The 22,079-nt window shown below is 35.6% G+C and overlaps 1 protein-coding gene across 2 annotated transcripts in view; it reads right to left on the bottom strand.

Annotated features, from left to right (window-relative positions):
* Positions 1–22,079, bottom strand: part of LOC150101747 (flotillin-2-like) — a 159,109-nt gene that overhangs the window by 28,651 nt on the left and 108,379 nt on the right. For both annotated transcript variants that reach the window (XM_090400672.1, XM_090400671.1), the window contains exon 7: positions 18,717–18,931. In XM_090400672.1, coding sequence (XP_090256798.1) covers positions 18,717–18,931 — 215 coding nt within the window. The remainder of the gene's footprint in view (positions 1–18,716; positions 18,932–22,079) is intronic.

The raw sequence follows: 22,079 nt of genomic DNA, 5'->3' as shown, positions 1-22,079 counted from the left end.
ATGTATTAATGACTTCACATTTTTTAACTGCTCAATTTCAGAGATTTAATTTTATTATATTTTTAAAAATGACAAGCCCGATAAACTCAAAGAGATATACAAGCTCATCCAGAGCAGACTTACACAAACCTTCATGCCTTATGTGGGATTCAGACTCACACTGTGGTAAACAAGCAGCAGCTTTTGCCAACTGGATTATTCAGGAAGGTTTTGACCCAATTTCTTAAGCATGTTTATTTAAAAAAATGAATAAAAAACATGAACCAAAAAGGTCATGCATATTTCAAAAATCTATAATAAAGCGATTTTTGCAGTTGTATTTAAGACATCTTTGGTACAACTGAAAAATGGAACAACATATAATTAACAAAGATATGAAAAAAAAAGGAGCCACTACAGCTTTAGCAAAGTTAATAATAATGATTATATTTTTTTTTAAAGACAAGACTTCTTAAGGAACTATACAAACTAGTGCAGAGCAGGCTTTTATATAAACATCCATGCCCATGGTGGGATTTGAACTAGGATTTGTTGGTTTTTAAAAACCGGGTTTAAAAACCGTTTTTTAAATTTATAAAACTAGTTTTGCATACTAGAATTAATATGTAAAAATTAATTATTTAATTAAAAACGTTAACGTTTTGACTTAAAATCATCATGGGCATATGGTAGTAAATCTAATCTTCATGAGTCAGGTGAATGTTTGACATGCAAATCCACAAACACATTCTATTATGCTATTCTATGTGGCAGCCACAGCACACAGACTGACCAATGACATCAGCTATGTTGCTCATGTGCACCCCACCAGACCAGACCAGTTTAGTCCTGCATACTATTCATTACCAAAAAACAACTCTCAAGTAATGGATCTCATTCATACATTTTATGACAATGCCAACATCAAACTATAAATGAATTGGATATTAAGAAGAATGGGAAAAAATTTTCTATAACTTTAGATGAGTGGACTAGCAAAAGAATTCACAGATATTTGAATATCAACATACACCATTTTGCAGAAGATTTTAATTTGGACTTAGTTCAAATAGATAGTTCTTGTGATGCTAAGGAAACATTAGAATTAGTTTCTGAGAGGCACCAAATTTTTAACCTTGAATCTAGCAACTGACATAGTTGCAGTGACAAATGATGGTGTCGATGTTAATATTATTATTATTATTCAGGCCTCCATGGAATCAAAAGACGCATTGTGGGAGGTCCTTTCTAAGAAACACAAGTCTATCAAGACTCATCGAGGGAGGTCCCTCCTAGGAAACACAAAGTCTATCATACCACTCCTTAAACGTATTGACCATTCTCGCTCTCACCACTCCATCAGGCAATGCATTCCATGGTTCAACCACCCTCCACGGAAAGAAACCACTCCTCACCCTCTTTCTCACAGTTTCCTTTCGTAACTTCCGGGGATGGCCCCTTGTCATCACTCCTTCCTGTTGTTCAACCAAGCGAAAGAACTCCCCAGTGTCAACCCTGTAACCATCTCTCAACAGTTTAAAAGTCTCAATCATATTACCTCTCCTTCTTCTATCCACCAAACTCTGCAGTCCACACTCCCTCAACCGATCCTCATAACTAACATTGTACAGGCCTGACACCATCTTTGTTATCTGCCTTTGTACCCTTTCCACAGTTAATTTATCCCCTTCAAATTCTGGGGACCAGAATGAGAACAATAGTCTAAGTGTGGTCTGATCAGAGTCTTATACAACGGAATGATAACCATTTTATCTCTGCAGGTCAGTGTCCTTCTCATTATTGCAGCAATCCTCTGTGTTACCTTCACTAACTTTGCAATATGTCCCCTAAATTTCGGGTTTCTATCAATCATCAACCCCAGATCTCTTGTCTCCCGTACTTCCTCCAGTTTAACTCCTCCCATAGAGTATGCAGCATCTCAAACCTCAAGACCTTACATTTTGCTGCATTAAACTGACATCCCCCCATTCATTTGCCCATCTATCTAGCTTATTAAAATCCTCTTGCAGGGCTACCACATCTGCACTATTACTAATAACCCTTCCCAGCTTTGAATCATCTGCAAACAACTGAATATTCCCTTGCAATCCGCAGACAATGTCATTGATATAAAGGTTAAACAATATAGGTCCCAGTACTGAGCCCTGTGGAACCCCACTTGTAACCTTCTGCCTCTTTGATATTGCTCCACCATACACAACTCTCAGATACCTATCAGACAGCCAATCCTGAATCCAGTTGACCAATCTGACATCCAGACCCATGTGGTGCAACTTGAATATCAGCTTATCATGTGGCACCCTCTGTCATATGCCTTTGCTAAGTCTAGGAAATTGCAGTATATGCCTTTCCCTAATGTTCTTGTAACTTTATCATAAAAGGCTAGCATATTGCTAAAACAAGATGATTTAGCATATTGTTAAAACTGTTATGAAAAATTTTTTGTCCAATTATCACCTATAATTAATCAACTATGCTATTCACATGACATACACTTAGCTGTTACTGATGTGTTATATAAAAATAAAGAAAATGCCGAAACCGACGTACTTGTTACAAGTGAGGAATCGGAAGATGACGTAGAGTGTGACGATGACTACGGCAAGGATTTTTTAAATTCTCTTGATCTAGATAACGACTGTGGATTCCAATTGCAATCAATCAATTTCCCAAATTAGGGGTGCTTAAGGGTCAAAGCTGTATAACTGAGAGGACACCTCCACATAGCCTTTAAAGGAATGCGGAGAACCAACCAGGGCTTCTGACCTAATGTCCAATCCTCACCTTCTAGTGGTGCACCCTGTTGGGTATCTACTTGGATACTGAACGGACGAGGATGGGCTGGCAATTTGGGATTTAGCCGACCAAATTGTATTCTTATTGGTTAAACCAAAATATAGAATGATGGTACAACATGACAAAATTTCATGCCGGCTGGGGCGTCGCCCGGTTAAACAAGGCCCCCGTTGTTTTCGCCAGGGAACCAGGGCGAACAGCGAAAAGTCAGCTACTGGAACAAATCTGAAAATAAACCCCAACTCAACATCACCAGAGTTAAAGATCGGTACTATCAACGTAAGAAGCCTGAATGGCAAAGAAATGGAGCTAGCTGAAGAATTAGATAAGTACCAGATCGACATAATAGGGGTGACTGAAACAAAAAAGACCAAAACTGGTGAGATCTTTCTGAGCAATAAATACAAAATGTTATATTCAGGCAATGACAATCAAGGAAAAGAAGGAGTAGCCATAGTATTCAACACAAAATACGAGGCTAATCTTCTTGAATGGCAGTCAGTCTCAAGTAGAGTAATGTGGGCAAATATGAGAATGGGGAACTGGACAATGACACTTATTTGTGCCTATGGTCCCACAGAAGGTTCTACTAAGGTAGAAGTGGAGGAATTTTTTGAGGCTTTAGAAAAAGCAACTGACACAATGAAAAAGGAAAAGTTGGTCCTTGTTGGGGATCTAAATAGCATAGTAGGAAATGATTGTGAGACATACAAAAATATTTTGGGAAAATTTGGAAAAAAGAGCAAAGCTAATAATAATGGCAAATATCTGTTGGATTTCTGCTCAGGACATGGACTGGTTATTACTAACACCATGTTCCAACATAAAAATGTGCACAAATTCACATGGAGAGAAGAGGCTAGGAATAAGAAAAGTCTCATTGACTATGTTATTGTTGATAGTGATGTTTTCACCCTGGTGCAGGACACCAGAGTGTACAGAGGATTTGAAATTGGAAGTGATCACTAATTAGTCTTGAGCAGGATAAAATTGAATTTCATATTGAAAAGAATAACATGTAAGAAAGTTTTAAAGCGAATAAAAGTTGAGCAGCTCTCAGATGTGAGCTGTAGACTAAAATACACAAAGATTATTGAAGGAAAAATGAAAGAGTTTGAGAACAGGAATCAAACCTTGGAGATTCATTGGCAAACTCTGAAGAAAACATTGATTGATTCTGCCAGAGAGGCATGTGGTGAGGTTGTTTGTAAGGATAAAAAAATCAGAACTCCCTGGTGGACACAGGAGGTTAAAGAGGCAGTGAAGGAAAAGAAGAAAGCATACCAAAAGTTCCTGTCAAATAAGTCAGCTTGTGCTCTTAGAGAATATAGAGACAAATGCAAGAATGCTAAACACTGTGTAAAACTAGCTCAACAAAAGTCATGGGAGGACTTTGGCAAGAATATAGAAAATAAATATCAAGAAGGTGGCAAAATATTGTGGAGGTTGTTGAAGAAGCTTAAGAATGGAGGAAAGAGTGCTATAAAAGGAATTAGAGATGATAAAGGTGACATGAAAACAGGAGAAAAAGATATCCTTGAAATATGGAGTAATTACTTTGAAAAACTGCTAAATGAAACAAGCAGTGATGACAGCACAGTGGTAAAAAACACTGACCAGGCATGTAGTCAGGAATACATATCCATACTTGAAGTAGAAAAAGCCATCAAAGGCTTGAAATGTGGAAAGGCAGCAGGAGTAGATGATATTCGACCAGAAATGCTGAAGTATAGTGGTATAAGAGTCTTACAGTGGCTGCACTGCATAGTTCAGAAAGCCTGGACAGAGGGACGAATTCCCGATGATTGGAGTAGAGCTCTCATAGTACCCATATATAAAAAGGGAAATAAAACTGCATGTGAGAATTACAGAGGTATTTCCCTACTGAGTGTTCGTGGCAAGATCTATGCAAGTATACTTGAGAAACGGTTGAGAAGAATTGTGGAAGAAAAGCTTGGTGAAGAACAAGCTGGATTCAGGCCAAATAGAGGCTGTCAGGATCAGATCTTCACTTTACGACAAATTGTCGAGAAAGCATGGGAATATAACAAAGATCTGTATTTAAGTTTTGTCGATCTGGAAAAGGCATATGACAAGGTGCCAAGAGAGAAGCTATTCAATACGCTGCAGTTATATGGTGTCAATGGGACATTATATCAAGCAATACTTAGTCTTTATTTGAGTTGTAAGTCAGCAGTTAGAATTGAACGAAGTACAGGAAGATGGTTTAATGTTAAATCTGGTGTGAGACAAGGATGTACATTATCCCCTCTGTTATTCATTATCTATATGGATCACATTATGAAGGAAAGTGGTATTAAACATGATATCGAAATTGGAGATGTTAACATCAGCTCTTTGCTCTATGCGGATGATGTTATACTTCTAAATAAATCCGCTACAAGTCTGCAAGATTCTCTGACTAAATTGAATAGCTCTTGTAATAGATATGGTATGAAGGTCAGCAATAAAAAGACAAAGACAATGAAAATAGGCAAAATCATTGAAAATGTCAACTGTGTTGTGAATGGAGAACCTGTGGAACAAGTAAAACATTTCAGCTATTTAGGTACGATTTTTACTGAAGATGGTAAATTAAATATAGAAATAGACAACAGAATCAGCAAAGCTGGTAGGGTGGGAAGTCAATTGAATAAATTCATATGGAATAAGAGAGAAATTAGTTGCAACACTAAATTAGCTGTATACAAGACAGTGTTCAAACCAGTTTTAACTTATGGATCTGAGAGCTGGGTCAGAAGTAAAACACTTGACCAAAGACTAGAGACTTCAGATATGAGAGTCCTGAGAAAGATTATAGGCGTGTACAGGTGGCATCAATGGCAGTATCATATTAAAAACGAGGATATTAGGAAAGAACTTGACATTGTCAGCATCCAGGAATGCGTTAGCAGAGCTAATCTCAGGTGGTATGGTCACTTAAACAGAATGGGCGAGGAAAGATTAGCAAAACAAGTGTTCTCTGCCAGGTTGGCAGGAAAACGACCGAGAGGAAGACCAAGATATAGGTGGATTGATACGGTACAAATTGCTTTAGACGATAGAAATATAAGAGCTGATAATATTGGAGTGTTGACAAGTAACAGACTGATTTGGAGGAAAATTGTAGATAGGAAATTAATAATGATGTAATTTTTTTCATGTAGTACTATCATATCCTGTACACCCCTTGAGGGTACATGGCAGGAATTTGATGATGATGATGAAAAATTTGCAATTTGCTTTAGAAAATCTCCCATAAGAGATAGCATCCTTCAGAATTATGCAAAACAAGAAAAAGGAAATGAATTAAGCCTGATTCTTGACTGACAAATGAGATGGAATAGTTTAGAGACCATGATTTAGCGAAGCTCAATATCCTAAAATCATGGAGCTTCTTAAAGTGTTGGGACTAGTATGTCTAGCAGTTGAGGTCTTAGGGTGACGAGATGCCAATTTATTAACAAGTGAAGGCATATTTGAATTTCTGTTAAATCAACTAAAAAATTTAAAGAATGAAATTAGTTCCAAATTATTAAATACTTTAGAAGTACAAATTCAAGTAAGAAGACAAGTTGGATTGGTAACCCTTCTGCTATATTTGCAAAATCCACAAAACATTTCAATAAAGAAATCTAGTGTATTTTCACTAGCTTCAAAACTCAATATTATTAAGTTATCTGGAAAAATATTGTCTAGAACATATCCAAATTCTTGTATGAAAACAGATTCCAATGATGAATATATCGGAGATGGAGAAACTACTAATCAGGGCAATGTTCTAAAAGAAGCAATGAAAAAATTAATTCATAGGTTTCTTGAGGAACCTGAAGAAATAATATCAAATTCGAAGACACTGAAGGCCGAATTTTCAGTACTTGAGACAACCAATAAAAGAACAAAGAATTTAAATTTATTATTTGATGGCCTGAAAATGATAAAACCAAGTTCAGTAGCCAGTGAGAGAGTATTTTCTATTTCAGGCAATTTTGTATCTAGAATAAGAACAAGATTAAGTAATCGTCCAGTGGACATTTTATGTTTTTCCTGAAGAAATATACTAAATGAAATAAAAATTTATAATTTATATTTTGTATGGATTTTAGTTATTTATTTTATTTGGTTTTGTATTGAGTATATTTTATTTTGTTATATTTTTCTAGTTCCATAAATATTGAATAAACTGAAAAATTTTAAAATAAGTATAAATATTTCTTTTACTGTTTTAATTATGTATATATATGTGTGTGTGTGTGTGTATATATATATATATACAGAGAGAGAGAGAGAAAGAGAGAGAGAATCGATTCCGTTTAATTTGGCCACCGGTTATAATTGGGGCAGCTGCTTTTTTTAGGTCAAATCTCAAAGAACGGAAACAAAACCAACATATTAATACATAATTTAAACATTTAATTGGGACAGTAGCTGAAAAGGAATTTAGCAATTTTTGATATATTTTATGGATTTTTCGAAAATATGGCAACACTACGTACACTAATATTTGGCAACACTAGCATGATGTGAATCAGTTATCTTTCGTCGTGCGTCTGGCAAGTAGGCGTCTTTGCTTAAGAATCTACCCTTACTATATACTGTACCTAGCGATATCGATTTATTGTGTCAATTTTATTTAAAATTTTTAAATCTTTGCCAAGATGCCAAGAAATGATTTTACACTTTCAAGTAAAATTGCTTTGCTGGATAAAATTAAAAGCCAGCCATTAAATACAAGCCATTGTGACTTGCTGATATAACTGGTGTACCAAAATCTACCATAGCGCGTCTCCTACAACAAGAAAATCAACTGTGTGAGGAGTGAAAGAAATTCCAGGAACATCCAAAAGAAAGCGTGATGGAAAGGATCCAGAAGTCGAAGAAGCATTAGATCAATGGTTTTCTATAGTTAGGAGGCGAGGCGTGAATATCAGCGGCCCAGTGTTGAAGGCGAATCAGAGGAGATCGCTAAAAAGCTGGACCACAACGATTTTAAAGCAACTGCTGGTTGGTTGTCTCGATGGAAAGCGAGACACAATATCAAATTTAAAAAAGCGCACGGCGAAAAGGGCAGTGCCAACAATGTAAGCGCTGAACAATGGCAAAATACTAAAATCCTTACTTTTTAGAGAATTTCTGTTCAGATGATATTTACAATGCTGATGAAACTGGCCTCTATTATCATAAGGGCAATGGACCGCATGACTGTGTTATGCTGTGCAAATATGTCGGGTACAGACAAATAAAAACTACTAATCGTAGGAAAAAATGCTAAGCCTCGATGCTTTAAGGGGTTAAGAATAGAGAGTTTACCAGTAGAGTACCATGCCAATAGTAATACGTGGATGACTTCTGAAATTTTTCGGAATTGGCTTACGAGTTGGGGTAGAATTACAATGTAAGCAGAGGAAAATTTTGTTACTTCTCGATAATTGTGCTGCACATCCTCATTTAGATAATCTAAAAAATATAAGGCTGGAATTTCTTCCTCCTAATACAACATCCTTAGTGCAACCGATACAACGTCTTTAAAAATTTAAAGACGTTGTATCGAGGAAAATTGGTTAATTACATACTGGAATCCACTGATGAAAACCTAATAACAAGTTCATCAACAGCCAGAGAGAGATCAGGGCAAAAATTTCCATTTTGCAAGCAATACAGTTTGTCTTTGACAGTTGGCGAGCTTTAAAAAAAGCAGCACAATACAAAACTGCTTTGCTGTTTGCGATTTAAAACCTTTGGAGGTTCTTGAAATTTTGAGTAGTGATGAAAATGAAGACATACTGCAAGCTCCTATCATTAATAATGAAGAATTTTCAACAATAGATGAAAATTTATTACGATGAAAATGAAAACTTTGAAGATGCAATTGTTAAAGTCATTAAATCCAAACGTCAAAAATTTGACGAAGAATGCAATGATGAAGACCCACCAGTGCTTGTAACTAATTGTGAGGCCAAAAAATTTATAGTTGGGTTAGCATTATTTTATGCAGGAAGGTAATTAAGGAAGCTCTACATCCACACCGAATATCTGTGCTGATTTTGTAGAATTGCAAAATTTCAAAAGCAAAAGACAGACTACACTTGATGCATTTTTGCAGAATTAAAATTTGAAATTGTAAAAATTATCATGTATGCATTATTTTTTCTGCACAATTTATAGTACAAATATTTTCTGTATTTTTAATAAACCATTAAAATAGGTACCTAATTATTATTATTTTTACCTACTTATTCATTTACCTGCATATTACATATTTTATTTTAGAATTTATTATTATTTAATTGGGGCAGCCACTTAATTGGGCCAAAATGGATTAGTTCCAATGTGTCCCATTTAAGTGGAATCGACTATATATATATATATATATATATATATTTAAAAAAGATATATATATACAGGGTGTTCGGGATAAATTTGACATATTTATAATTAATTATATTTTTCCGTAAGTTACATGTATTAACACACACTTCTCTTCATTTAAAAGTTTGGACCCTTCTTCATTCATATACAAGATGTCAGAAAGGATGGATAGCTGGAACCCACCTGAATCATGGAAGAGAATAACTTGTATCATGATGATTCGTGCCCGCCATCAAAATAAGGATATTACGACTGCTGCCCAATGCTCCCTGAATACAGTAAAAACAATCAGGCATGAACTAGAGACTTGCAATGGTGACTACGAGGATGTAGCAAGAAGAAAGATCCCTAGCAGACGATCTGATTGCGTTCGTACAGCAGAATTCCTCGCAAATCTGCAGGAACAGGTGTGGAAGAACCCTGGCATTGGAATTCGGGCTTTGTTCGTGGAGTTGCTAACTGTAGTCAAGCCCTGGATAACAAGGGTAGCCAATGGTAGGCCGTATGTATGGCAGCAGGATTCGGCCCCTTGCCACACCTCTGGGAAAAGTCAAAAATGGTTGTCTGAAAATTTCTACGACTTCACCAGTCCAAATGTTTGGCCTCCAAACTCCCCAGACCTTAACCCCATGGATTATTTTGTATGGGGCGCAGTTGAAAAAGACACCAATCGCACTTCCAGTAATACAAAAGCCCAGTTAATGGATAAAATTAAAACAGTTTTTGCGGCCCTTCCCAGGGAGACTGTAGCATCAGCTTGTTCGAGGTTCCGAAGCAGAATTGAAGCTGTGATCGATGCTAATGGTGGTTATTTTGAGTAAATCTTGTTGATAGTATTGTAATTAACTCTGCCTGTAATGTTTTTTTGTCAATTCATTAAATTTAATAGATACAAAGAAGATTTTCTTTTTCCTTACGAAACTGTCAAATTTATCCCGAACACCCTGTGTATGTATATATATATATATATATATTTTTTTTTTTTTTTGTAAAAATTCGAAAACTGGTTTAACAGGTTTTTGGAAATACTAAATTCGAAAACCAGTTTTTTCAAAAGTTGGTTTTTGTATGAACCCTAATTTGAGTCCCACAACCTGATGGTTGGAAAATGGATGTGCCACTCACTCCTATAAGGGAGTAAGTAGCACAAAAAGTTCCCATAAGGAAGATAAATGCAGGCCATCAGATCTCTTCAAGTTTGGACAATGGAATAATGTTTCTCAATTTTTTTTTATAAAGATATTCCATAAGTAGTCTGCTCTTAAGTAGGATTTTTGTCTTATTCAACTGGACTCTTCGCTTAATAGAGATGGCATGTTCTGACAGGATGAACTGCCACATAGATGTTGAGATGCCTTAACATTCTTGCAATATGTTCAGATATAACTTGAACATAGGGAAGTGGTACAAGTAATTTCTTCTTGGGTATTAGATGTAAGAATTGTATAGCTGCTGAAAGCTTTGTTAATAAAGGCTTCATTGAATCTATTTGTCATGAAGGTTAATTTGATGTAATGCATTTCTTTATGTAGTAGGTCATCCGTAGAACTTCCAGGTTGAATAACACAATCAAGAATTAAAAATATCAGAAGGAAATTCTCTTGAGCAATTCAATGGTATCTAATAAAAGAATGTTAGCGAAGAGTGACACAACATCTAAGCTAATCATAACATCAGAATGGTTCCAACAAAGATCACAAATTTCGGTTCTAAAGTTGAGTGTTCTTAATATGACAGGGGAACTTTCTTGTGAAAGCAGAAAGTGCATTTCAGAAATTTTTAGGTGGTTGTCCCTCTTATAACACTAATACACATCCCTGAAGGTTATATGGTTGTTCCAAGATCCACTAGGTATTTTTCCACTTATGAACTATTTAAGTATTTGTCAAATTTACTTTCTATTTTCTAATATAATAGAAAATAAAGCAGAAAATACAAAACTTTTCAATTTTCCTAGGGAACTCCTCCTCCTTTTACATTAAGAAGATTCTGAACGGAAACAAAATTCACAATCTTAGTTCGAGTCCTTCTGATATTGTAATTAACTTATAGCCTCACTTCTTACTGACTTTTCTTTATCAGACAATACTGAATTACTCAAGCAATATTTTCTTTCAGATACGGTTAAATGTTTTGATCTTGTTATTAATTTTGATAATTTTACTGTTTCAAAATAAACCTGGTTTGAAAGAAAATTCAAAGAAGCCTGTGAAATGGTGAAACATCATCCAAATCTGAATAAGAATGATGGATTAATATTCCAAGAATTTGGAGGACCCCATCTTTAACATGTAACAGCCAGAACAAACCCAAACAGAAGAAAATCTTAATAGAAGAGGACTTTAGAAATTGTTTAATGTATTCTTTTCTTTTTTTCCTCCACCAGAAGTCAGGCTAGGTAAATGATTAATGAACATCTTTCTTTTGTGTAGTGTCAGGTAGCTTTTATTCTGTACATATTTATTCCTCGTCATCAGTTTTCCTGATGATGACTCAATACAGATACTCAATGGGCAATGTCAGAGCGGTTGAAATGTCGAATGTTACTTTCTTAATGATAAGTAAAGTAATTATTCTAACACGTGTGTTGTGTCTCCATAAATTCTTCACTTATTTTAACAGGCCTAACAGCAGGTGGAGGAATGATGTTTGCCAATTCATTGGAGCAGTGACCATGGAAGTACCTGCAGAAGATTTTCAGTGAAGTGAGACTGTGAGGGAAGGGTCATCTATGAGCCGAATTGCTTTCCTCTTGACAGCATCAAGAATTTTTAAGGAGGTGTTAGCACCCCCCCCACCCCAAATGTGTGTACAGTATTCTAAGGATGGGCAGATTAGGAATTTATATATAGTTAGTAGTTGGGTGGGTATAAAATAGCTTCTTGAGCAGAAAATGAATGCCTAGTTTTTTTAGAAGCTGAGGAAGCTATTGATGTGATATGTTTGTGCCAGGAGAGGTTTGAGGCAAATGTCAATCTGAGCAGAGAGAGTTCATCCTGTCTGGTGATATGTGTATTACTGAGATGAGTAAGGTGAGCTGAGATCCCTTTTGCGAGAGGAAAGACAGGATTGCATTTTGGCAGCATTGAAGGTGACTAGGTTATCCTTGCCCCACTGAGGTAAGGTATGGAGGTCATTATTTAAGACACTGGTTGCAAATGATCTTGATGTAAGGTATGTCTGGGAACTACATAGTTTGTCAAAGGAATGTAGGATGAGTAGAGTGAGCTATGGATGGAACAGAGCCCTGAGGTATTCCTGCACCGATGGCAAAGTTTACAGAGAGGGTGCTGCTGTCCACCATGACATGCAGTGAATGACCAGAGAAAAAGCTGGCTGTCCAGTTACAGAGGGTGGTAGGTAGACTGAAGGAAGGCAGTTTGCAAAGCAGGCCTTGATGACTAACATAATCAAAAGCAATGGAAATGTCAAGGGTGACAGCACACATTTCTCCGAATCTTTCAGTGGTACATGTTTAGTGGCAACTGATGTAGGCTAAGATATTTTCCGTAGATTTTGGACTGGTGGAATCCATACTGGTGAGCTTCTAGTTAGTGAAGAAATTGAAAAATGATAACTTTCTCCATTATTCTGGAGAGGATTGAGGTGATGGAAATTGGTAGGTAGTTAGACAGTAGGCTTTTGTCTCCCTTTTTTTTTTTTTGGAATGGGTTGGATGTATGTTAGTTTCCATGAAATGGGATAGATCCCAACTGAGTATAGAAGATTGAAGAGACAATAAAGGACAGGTGTTAGCTTGTTAGCTATGGAGCACAATGATTAAGTACAACAGGAGAGATGCCATCAGGACCAGATGACTTTGTAGTGTTCAGGTTGTTTCTTCTTCTTCTTGTCTCTCTGCCAGAAAGCATATGGTGCTCAGTTGCTGGTATGGAAGGAGGTGATTTGCCTTTATCATCTGTGCAGGGGTCAGAGGAAAATAATGATGCTAGAAGGTTATTTTTATCTTAGGGTGCTGTAACAGTGGTACCATATTGGTGGGAAAGAGGTAAGACTGCAGGTGTGCAGAAGTTGCATCTAATGGCTTACGCAAGGGAACAAAAGGCATTGCTACTGTTTAGGCAAGAGACAAGTTTTCTGCTAGTGGCTTTTATGAAGTTGGATTTGGATTTTCTGATAGCTGATTTACAGTTATTGCATGCCTCCACATAGGCTGAGTGTGAAGCTTGGATTCTTCATGCAGGCCACCTGTGGTAAGCTGAGTTTTTCTTTGACTGCTTTCATACATCTTTTATTGAACCAGGGCTTGGAAAGTGGATCGAATCAGAGATGAATGCCTTCATGCCACCAAGGATGATTTCTGTGACTTGCTCAGTGCACATGTCTGGATTGGAAGAGTGGAAACAATAATCACACCATGGGAAAGAAAGAGTAGCGTTTCCAGAGATCATTCCACTTTGTACCTTTACAGTGCCAGAGGAAATGAGGTTGGGTGTGGTCAGAGTTAATGAGAGGAGATGTACTTGTACAGAGTGTCTGGAAAGAGACCAGTTTAAAAAAAAAAAGATCAAGAGTATTGGGAGAGTGGAGGGGATTATCTGAAATTCGGGTAGGTAGCTGCATTAGATCATTGCTTACAGCATTTTTACAGCAAAAAATTCCAAATCTCATCTAGCTTGATCTGTAGTGTTAGAGAAGGGAAGCCACTTGGAATTGTGGACATTCAGGTCACCTAGGATGATGACTTTACTGTCTGGGTAGCTGGATTGTAGATGGTCAAGTTTCATGGAGAGGAAGGTGAAGAGGTCTTTGTGGTTTTCAGAGTCTGAAGATCAGTAACTGCAACAGATAAATATTACTAAGTGGGGCAAGAAAACTTTCAGCCAGAGGATCACAAATAGGGGATTCTAAATTTGGCATTCTCTGGTGGGCAATGTCAGAATGTACAACGGCACAGGTGCCACCTTTGAGGCAAAATGAATCATGAAGAGTATAATTTGGGCATTGAAGGTGAACTGTTGTTGACGTAGCTGTAATTTGGATTTCTGTTAATAGAGAAGGTGGTCAGGTTTGGATGTCTGTAAGTGGATGAATGTCATTTATGTTGGAATTTATACCACAGATGTTTGTGGAGTGGATATGAAAATGATTTTTTTTATAGGGATCCTGGTGAGTTTGGAATATTGTATTTGGTTTGATTGTTGAGAAAGAGATTTATTATGTTTGTAGGTTGCTGTCGTTATTTATCTTTTTCATTTTTGGATTATTATTAAATGAAAGGAAAGAGTGGGGATGGAGATAGACTCCTGAAAATGACACTCATACAGAGAGTGACCAGTCTCCTTGCCATTCTATGGCCTCGACAGTGCCACATGATGACAGACAATCACAAACAATTTGCTGTTGGGCTGTGAAAGTTTTTGAGTTAAGCAACTTTATTCTACAAAAGTAAGAAAAGTGCAATTCATGTTAACATTCATTATTAGCTCATGATTTCACAATAGTAAAACTATTATAACAAACTCACTACTAATGAAAAATCCTAACCAAAGCACTACAGGTACAATGCTAAATGAAAAGAATTTCACTATAGCAGACTATCCACTAAAACAAACTATTCTTGCAGGGACTACAGGAATAGTGTAAAAACTATGATATTATACTATTCAAAACTTATCTTGAAAATTTCGCTTTACTTAATTTATATTATCTTTAATCTTAACTTTATTTTAATCCTTCTTTTAGTGTTACACGGTGATCAGCATTCATTTAAAAATTTTATGAAATTTACCATACACATACCAATTAGTTAACTACAACCCAACCAATAGAATAAAAAACAAAACAGAGAAACTACTTAAGTCAATTACCACATGGCCCAAAAAACACGGTCAAAAAACTATTTCTGCACTACACGCGCTCCCCAAGGATTTACAGGCTACCGAAAATTCACAAAGAAAACACACAGCTAAGACCTATAGTTGAAAGAATTGACAGCCCGACGTATCACTTAGCCAAAAAATTAGCGGCAACACTCAAGGAGTTGGTAGGTCATTCCTCCTCCTATATCAAAAACACACAACACTTCATAAACATCATCAAAACATTACATTAGAAAAAGATATTAGTCAGTTTTGATGTGTCTCTGCCCTCTTTATGAATGTCCCAATCAATGACACAATCCTTCTCCTACAGAACAAATTCCCTCCAGATATCATGACGCTCTTTGCGCATGTATTACATTCTGGTTATTTTGTATGGCAAAACGCCTTCTACCTACAAAAAGAAGGCCCAGCCATGGGCTTGTCATTATCCCCCCCCCCCCCCCCCCTTATTGCTAACTTTTACATAGAACATTTTGAGCAACTTGCTTTAGGTTCCTCTCCTCTAAAACCCAAAGTCTGGCTTAGATACGTTGACGATGTTTTTGCAATCTGGTCCCATGGCCGCTAGACATTAGACACATTCCTTAGCCACCTAAACAAACAACACAAATGCATACAGTTCACAATTGAGATTGAAAAACATAACACACTTCCATTTCTAGATACACTTGTCACACGTCTTCTCTCTGGCAATCTTTCCTTCACCATTTATCTGAAATAGACACATACAGGACAATATATACACATAAACTCCTACCACCACCACCCAACACAAAAACTAGATGTCATCAACAATCTAAAAAAAGAGGGCTCAGACTATCTGTTCCAGTGAACAGACACTGAAAGATGAATTTAAAATTATCAGCAATACTTTCCAAAAAAACGGATACAGCCAAAACACTATTAACAAAATTCTCTACAAAACCTCCATAAAAATCAAAGACAAACCAGACTACAATAAAACTATAACCATTCCCTACATTAAAGGAACATCAGACAAAATAAACAGAGTACTACAAAAATACAACCTGAAAGCCACCTTTAAACCTCCTGCAAAATTAAAAAGCTTACTCAACTCATCCAAAAGACCCACTCCCTCCACTAGCCCACCCTGGAGTATACCGTATTTATTGCACTTGCAACATACCATATATAGGAGAAACAGGATGCACAATTCCTATCAGACAAAAAGAACATAGACGACACATTAAATATAATAATTATGGTGATGCTGGCCTTTCGGATCATGCCCTGAATACCTTACACAGAATTTACTGGAAAAGCACTAGCTGTTTACATCGCACTAAAACATGGTATGAATGGAAATTTAAGGAAGCCTGTGAGATCATTATCAACCACCCCAATCTGAACAATAACGATGGTCTAAAAATCCCAAACATATGGAAGGCATATAATCGACCAATGGAACCTTCCTCACTAAGAACAACTATAAACAGGACTGTAAAAAATCCAGTATCTTAAATAACAATTGTAATACTAAAAATAGGACATCATTGTTTCTGAAAGAAAACCATCTGTAAGAAAGAATGCTTAATCCTGTCATCATAAATAGAATTTAGCTTGATGTAATTTATATATTTTTTTTTCACTAGAGGTCATGCCAGTAGAATAACATGTGATCAAATCATTGTTTCTCTAGCTTACAGTTAATAATGTAACTCAGCTTGCCTTGTATATTTATGTATGCTCCAGATGATGATCTTGATATGAAGATCGAAGCGTCAAGATAATAAAAAATTTTTTTAACATGGTTGTAAATTCCATAAAATTTTTAACTTTACTTTAACAGTTGCAACTCTGAGTTCATAATCCGTTGCTTGATTTAATCTCTTAACCATCAATCCTCTCACTCAACTTAATTCACCTTTGTCTCAACGCCGCAAATGTTACTGTTCTCGTGTGCAAAACTTTCAAAACTAAGAAAAATGCCTCAGGCTGGAGCCCAATCTCTTTGTCTGAACAACTGGTGTTTTTGTAAACCGAATTTTGAAAAATTTATGATTTCTAGCTGCGCCACCAAAATTCGTGGATAGAAGATGAGTATCCCTCCAAAGAAAAATCACTCAGTAAAACACGGAACTTTCTTCTCTTACTTATAACTAAATCTAGCAACGTAAAACTTCTTTTCTACAGTTGTGGCTATTCAAGGGCACACAGATTTGAATTTAATGAGCAGTGCATTGGTAACAGGAATCAGGCAATTTGTTTAAACAAGAAAACAATTTATTCATATTCAAAGAAATGTACAAAAAAAAGTCAATACTAAAACTTCAAGTAAATCAGGTTCTATACTTCAAAAGCAACTCATAAATACAATCACAATTACTCCTCTTATGTAAACAATTCTTGTAAGACGAAGTGTATGATAATATATTTGTTAATACTTAGTCACACTTAGGTCAACCTCACTTAAACAAATGCAGGCTTAGCAAATAATAACAATATTAAGCACACAACATATCACTCTAAATTCTGCCAAGTTTTCTTTCACATATAACTGAACAAGACAATTCAATTGTTAGCTAAAGGCCTATAGTCCTTATGTATCATTATAAGCAAAAAACTTTAAACAAATCACCGTCACAATTATGTCTCTAGCAAAACAATAGAAAGATCTTACTTTGAATCAGTTGTCTGGTTCTCTCTGAATGATTCTAGAAATCACCTTCTATTACCTTCTGATCTTGGCAATGTGTATGGGTACTTCATTTGTCAGATTTCCTCTTACTATTTGCGAACGTCAGGAACTTGGCAGCATGAAAATCCGGTATCTACTTTCTCTAAAAACAACTCAAATTAGTTGTCTCACACTTCTGGCTGGAATGTAGGGCTCCAATCTTGAACCAGGGCAGCTTTCCCAAACCTGGATTCAAAACAGAAACAAAGACGAACTTATTCTGCCACACACATTTAAATCTGTCTCTCCTGCTGCGTGGCCTTCCACCTTAAGATGATAGGCAAAACTCCATTGCGACTTTCATTGCTGTAACTTACATCGTAACTCTGAAGCTGTAACTTACATCGTCATAACCTCCGTAACTCCACGTCTCCTCGACCCCACAAAAATGTAATCCGCTTGTGTCACCACAGCAACCCCCATTTATCTGGCTCCATTGACCTCGGGTTCTGCTACGTAATAATCCCCTGGGTATTACGAGGTTCTGCACCTGCCACCTTTTTTCATCATTGCATTAAGACGGGAAACCCCCGTACATATTTGACCTTCGTGATTGTAATCGCCCTAGGTCATAAGTTAATAAGAAGTTTCTTTTGACACAAATAATTTCACATTTACTTTCTTTGTTCTTTTACAAAACTTTTGGTGGTTATACTATTTAACATTACACAGAATTTATTTCTATATTACTAAACTATAAAATTTTGCAAATTAATCACAAGTATATTGAATTGAATTTCGTTTACCAGTAAAATCGGTATATAAAGTATTTTTGTATAAAAATCCTTCTATACATGATTTTACAATAGTACCATTCACTTTCTAAACAAATTAACATTTTACAGAGCAACTGATCATTTACAAAATGTGACAATTTTCATGAGATTCACTGAACTAAAACTTGCAGAAATTATAAATATACATTTTTTTAACCTGCACACAAAAAAAGTTCTTATATTTCATATATCTGTCTTATAAAATTAAAATAAATAGTAAAATCAGCTCACCGTTTTCCCTGGGCTATCATTTCCACTTTATAAGCTTCTGCTTCTGCTGGCAGGCGGATAGTAGCAGTAAGTTCCTTATCTTTTCTAAGAATTTCCTTCTCTTCCACTGCTATTTGTTTCCTCCTTTCCACAACATTAATTTCCATCTCCTCATTACGAATTAACTGTTTCATTTTTGCAGCTTGTAGTTCATAGGCCAACTGTGATTCCGCTTTCTAAAGAGAACATTTCAGGACCAATTATTAAAAGATATGAATATATATATTTCAGAATTTCTCACCAAATAGTTTTATCTTGATAGCTGCTCACCAGAATGCATATAACTGTTGAAACTTGAATGTTCAAAAAAATGGAGGGAAGATTCCAGTTGCAATGCCAAGAGGTCTTTGGTGCATTTTATCCAGTATCACAATTTGTACACAGTCTAATTAATCAGGAAATTGTATTATATCTAGCAGTACAGATATGAGAATCTTATCAAAAGTTCTGTATACTGTGCACGTGTGATCAAATGGACAATGTAACAGTTTCTACTTATGTATTAGTTATGAATAAAAATGATACTGAAAAAAAGAAAATAATATTGATCTAAAAAATGGACAGCTACTCTATAGTTATGGTGACAATCTAAAATTCCAGGGAGAAATTGGCTTCCTAATTAACTGCTCCATAAAAGATGAAATACAAGAAATAAAATACATCACAAACAGGATTTATAACATCTGTTTATCTTAAAATAACAGACATTACAAATTAAGCATTATACAGAATTTATTGAAAGTTTTTTTCACTTGGTTAGACTATAATAAATTTAGTTTAATCCTTTATCCAAGTGTAAGCAAACAAAGTTTGCACTTACATCCCACGATACAGATTGATTACCCTATTATTGGAATGGATTCTCCATCTTTTGACATGCGCAGAAATGTCAAAGGGTCTCGTATCTGTGGGCGTACTATACACATATTCATTAAATTTCATGTATCATGAGTCCCCCTCCCATAATAATGTACCAAAATGATAAGGATTTGAGATTATTTTAATATCAGTTGACATAATGTGGGAGCATCATATCAAAGTTACAAATAAATTAAACTACCACATTAAAAATGTATATTCAAGATTATAATTATTATCCCACAGTAAGGAGGCATTAAAGATAATAATGCAAACTTTTGTTTAGCTATCTGCCAAAACAAATGACCCATAATGAATATGGAGCCCTAGAACAAAGAAGAATCACTGCTCAATGAAACCATTTATTGCATACCGTACTGTTGCTTGTAATTAATAATCTGGTCATCAGTTTAATTCATAAATAATACAACAATATTCTGTTATAGTGAATCATGGGGTTCCCTGAGATGTCACTAGGGATTTTGCGAGAGATCGTAATTGAAAAAAAAAAAAAAATAATAATAAATAAAATAAACATTGTATAAATAGAATATAATAATACATAAATAATATAAATATAATAATAATATATATATATATAAATAAACAAAGATATAATAATTTTTATGCAGGGGGTTCCACGAAACCTGAAAATTATTTCCAGGGCTACTCCAAGAGTGAGAAAGGCTGGTTGCATCAGAACGTATGGTAATACATTCTGATGCAACATCATTAGAGCATTATTTTTTTGTGTGTGTGCATGCATATATGTCCATCATTAGAGCATTATTTTTGTGTGTGTGTGTGCGTGCACGTGCAAGCTTATGCCACAACATAAGCTTGCACGTGCACGCACACACACACACAAAAATAATGCTCTAATGATGGACATAGCTTACAATGTACTTGTAGTAGTGCTTATATGCTAAATATCATCTTAGATTCTATTTAAGAAAAAAATCTATTAAAAAAAAAGAAAAAAAATCTATAAGCTTGCACGTGCACGTGCACGCACACACACACAAAAATAATGCTCTAATGATGGACATAGCTTACAATGTACTTGTAGTAGTGCTTATATGCTAAATATCATCTTAGATTCTATTTAAGAAAAAAATCTATTAAAATAAAATAGATCCATGAAAGATAAATGTTTGCAGATGAAGGATTAAAACTTGTATTAAGTTCAAATCATAGCTTTATTCCTTAATCTTTCTGGTTTGAACTTAATACAAGTTCAAACTTGTATTAAGTTCAAATGATCAAGTGAATTCTAGGTGCCATTCATTAACCTAATTAATGTCATAAGATGGAGAGATGATGATGCAAAAAATAACAAACGTGCAAACAATAATAGCATCAATGACTATTATTGTTGATACCAATGTTTTCTGTTCAGGACACAACAATATATAGAGGATTAGAAATTGGAAGTGATCACCATTGAGTTTTGAAGAGGATAAAATTTAATTTTATATTGAAAAGAAGGTTGTGTAAGAAAGTTTTAAAAAGAATCAAAGTTGACCAGCTTTTACAGGTAAACTGTAGACTCAAATACACAAATCATATTCAAGAAACAATGAATGGTGGGTTAAGACTAAGTGCAGGAAGAACCTCATGGTAGAGGCTTAATGAAGTGAAATAGCACTGAAAAAGGATAAAAATTATTACTTAATTCTTCCAATACTCGATCTCAGTTACTGAGACATCATCAGGGAGTACAATATGAGACTTGTGACACACTAGAGTCCTAACTAAGATGGGTGCCCACTAGGGTGCCGATGTTGACTGAGCTTCCTGTCTGTCCATAGTAGGCCAACTTGCAAGAATAGGACACTTTATATACTTTGAGCACAGAGAGAAGAGGGAGCTGATCATTAGTAGAATATATAAGGATAGCAAGTTTTCTGTGGGCTTGAAAGCCATGCAGAGATTGTATTTCTTTAAGACTCTGGTTATTTTTTCTGAAGTGCTTTGGATATAGGAGATGATGATAGCATTACAAAAATCTTTCTGAAGAGGTCAAGGATTGGGAAAAGGATTGACTAATTTTTTGATACTGTGAGAATTGTAGCTATTAGATAAGAAAGTGTGGTGAATATGATTAAGTCCTGCTGTAAGAGAGGAATCATTGGAACAAAAGGTTATAGGCTCTATTGATTAGATAATAACACCATATTATTGAGGAAAGGGGGGCGGTGATGGAAAGTTTGTGAATATATGTGCCTATGTGGGTGGGCTTCCTGTATACTCAAAAGTACAGGTTACCACTGGGTAGGTGTTTTACCAAGGTGTCTAGAAAAGCTACACTATTATTAGTTTCTTTTTCCATGGTAAACTGGATTCTAGGGTGAAGACTACTGAGGTGAGAGAGGAAAGAATCTAATGTGTCTGGGCCATGAGGCCAAATGGAGAATACGTTATCCAGATATCTTACCCAGATAGGTTTGAGATGCGTTGAAAAGG

Source organism: Typopeltis vanoorti, chromosome 11 (genome assembly GCF_054136105.1).
Source record: "Typopeltis vanoorti isolate ZY-2024b chromosome 11, IOZ_Tvanoo_1.0, whole genome shotgun sequence".
Classification (NCBI taxonomy): domain Eukaryota; kingdom Metazoa; phylum Arthropoda; class Arachnida; order Uropygi; family Thelyphonidae; genus Typopeltis; species Typopeltis vanoorti.
This window is presented reverse-complemented; position numbering and strand designations above follow the sequence as displayed.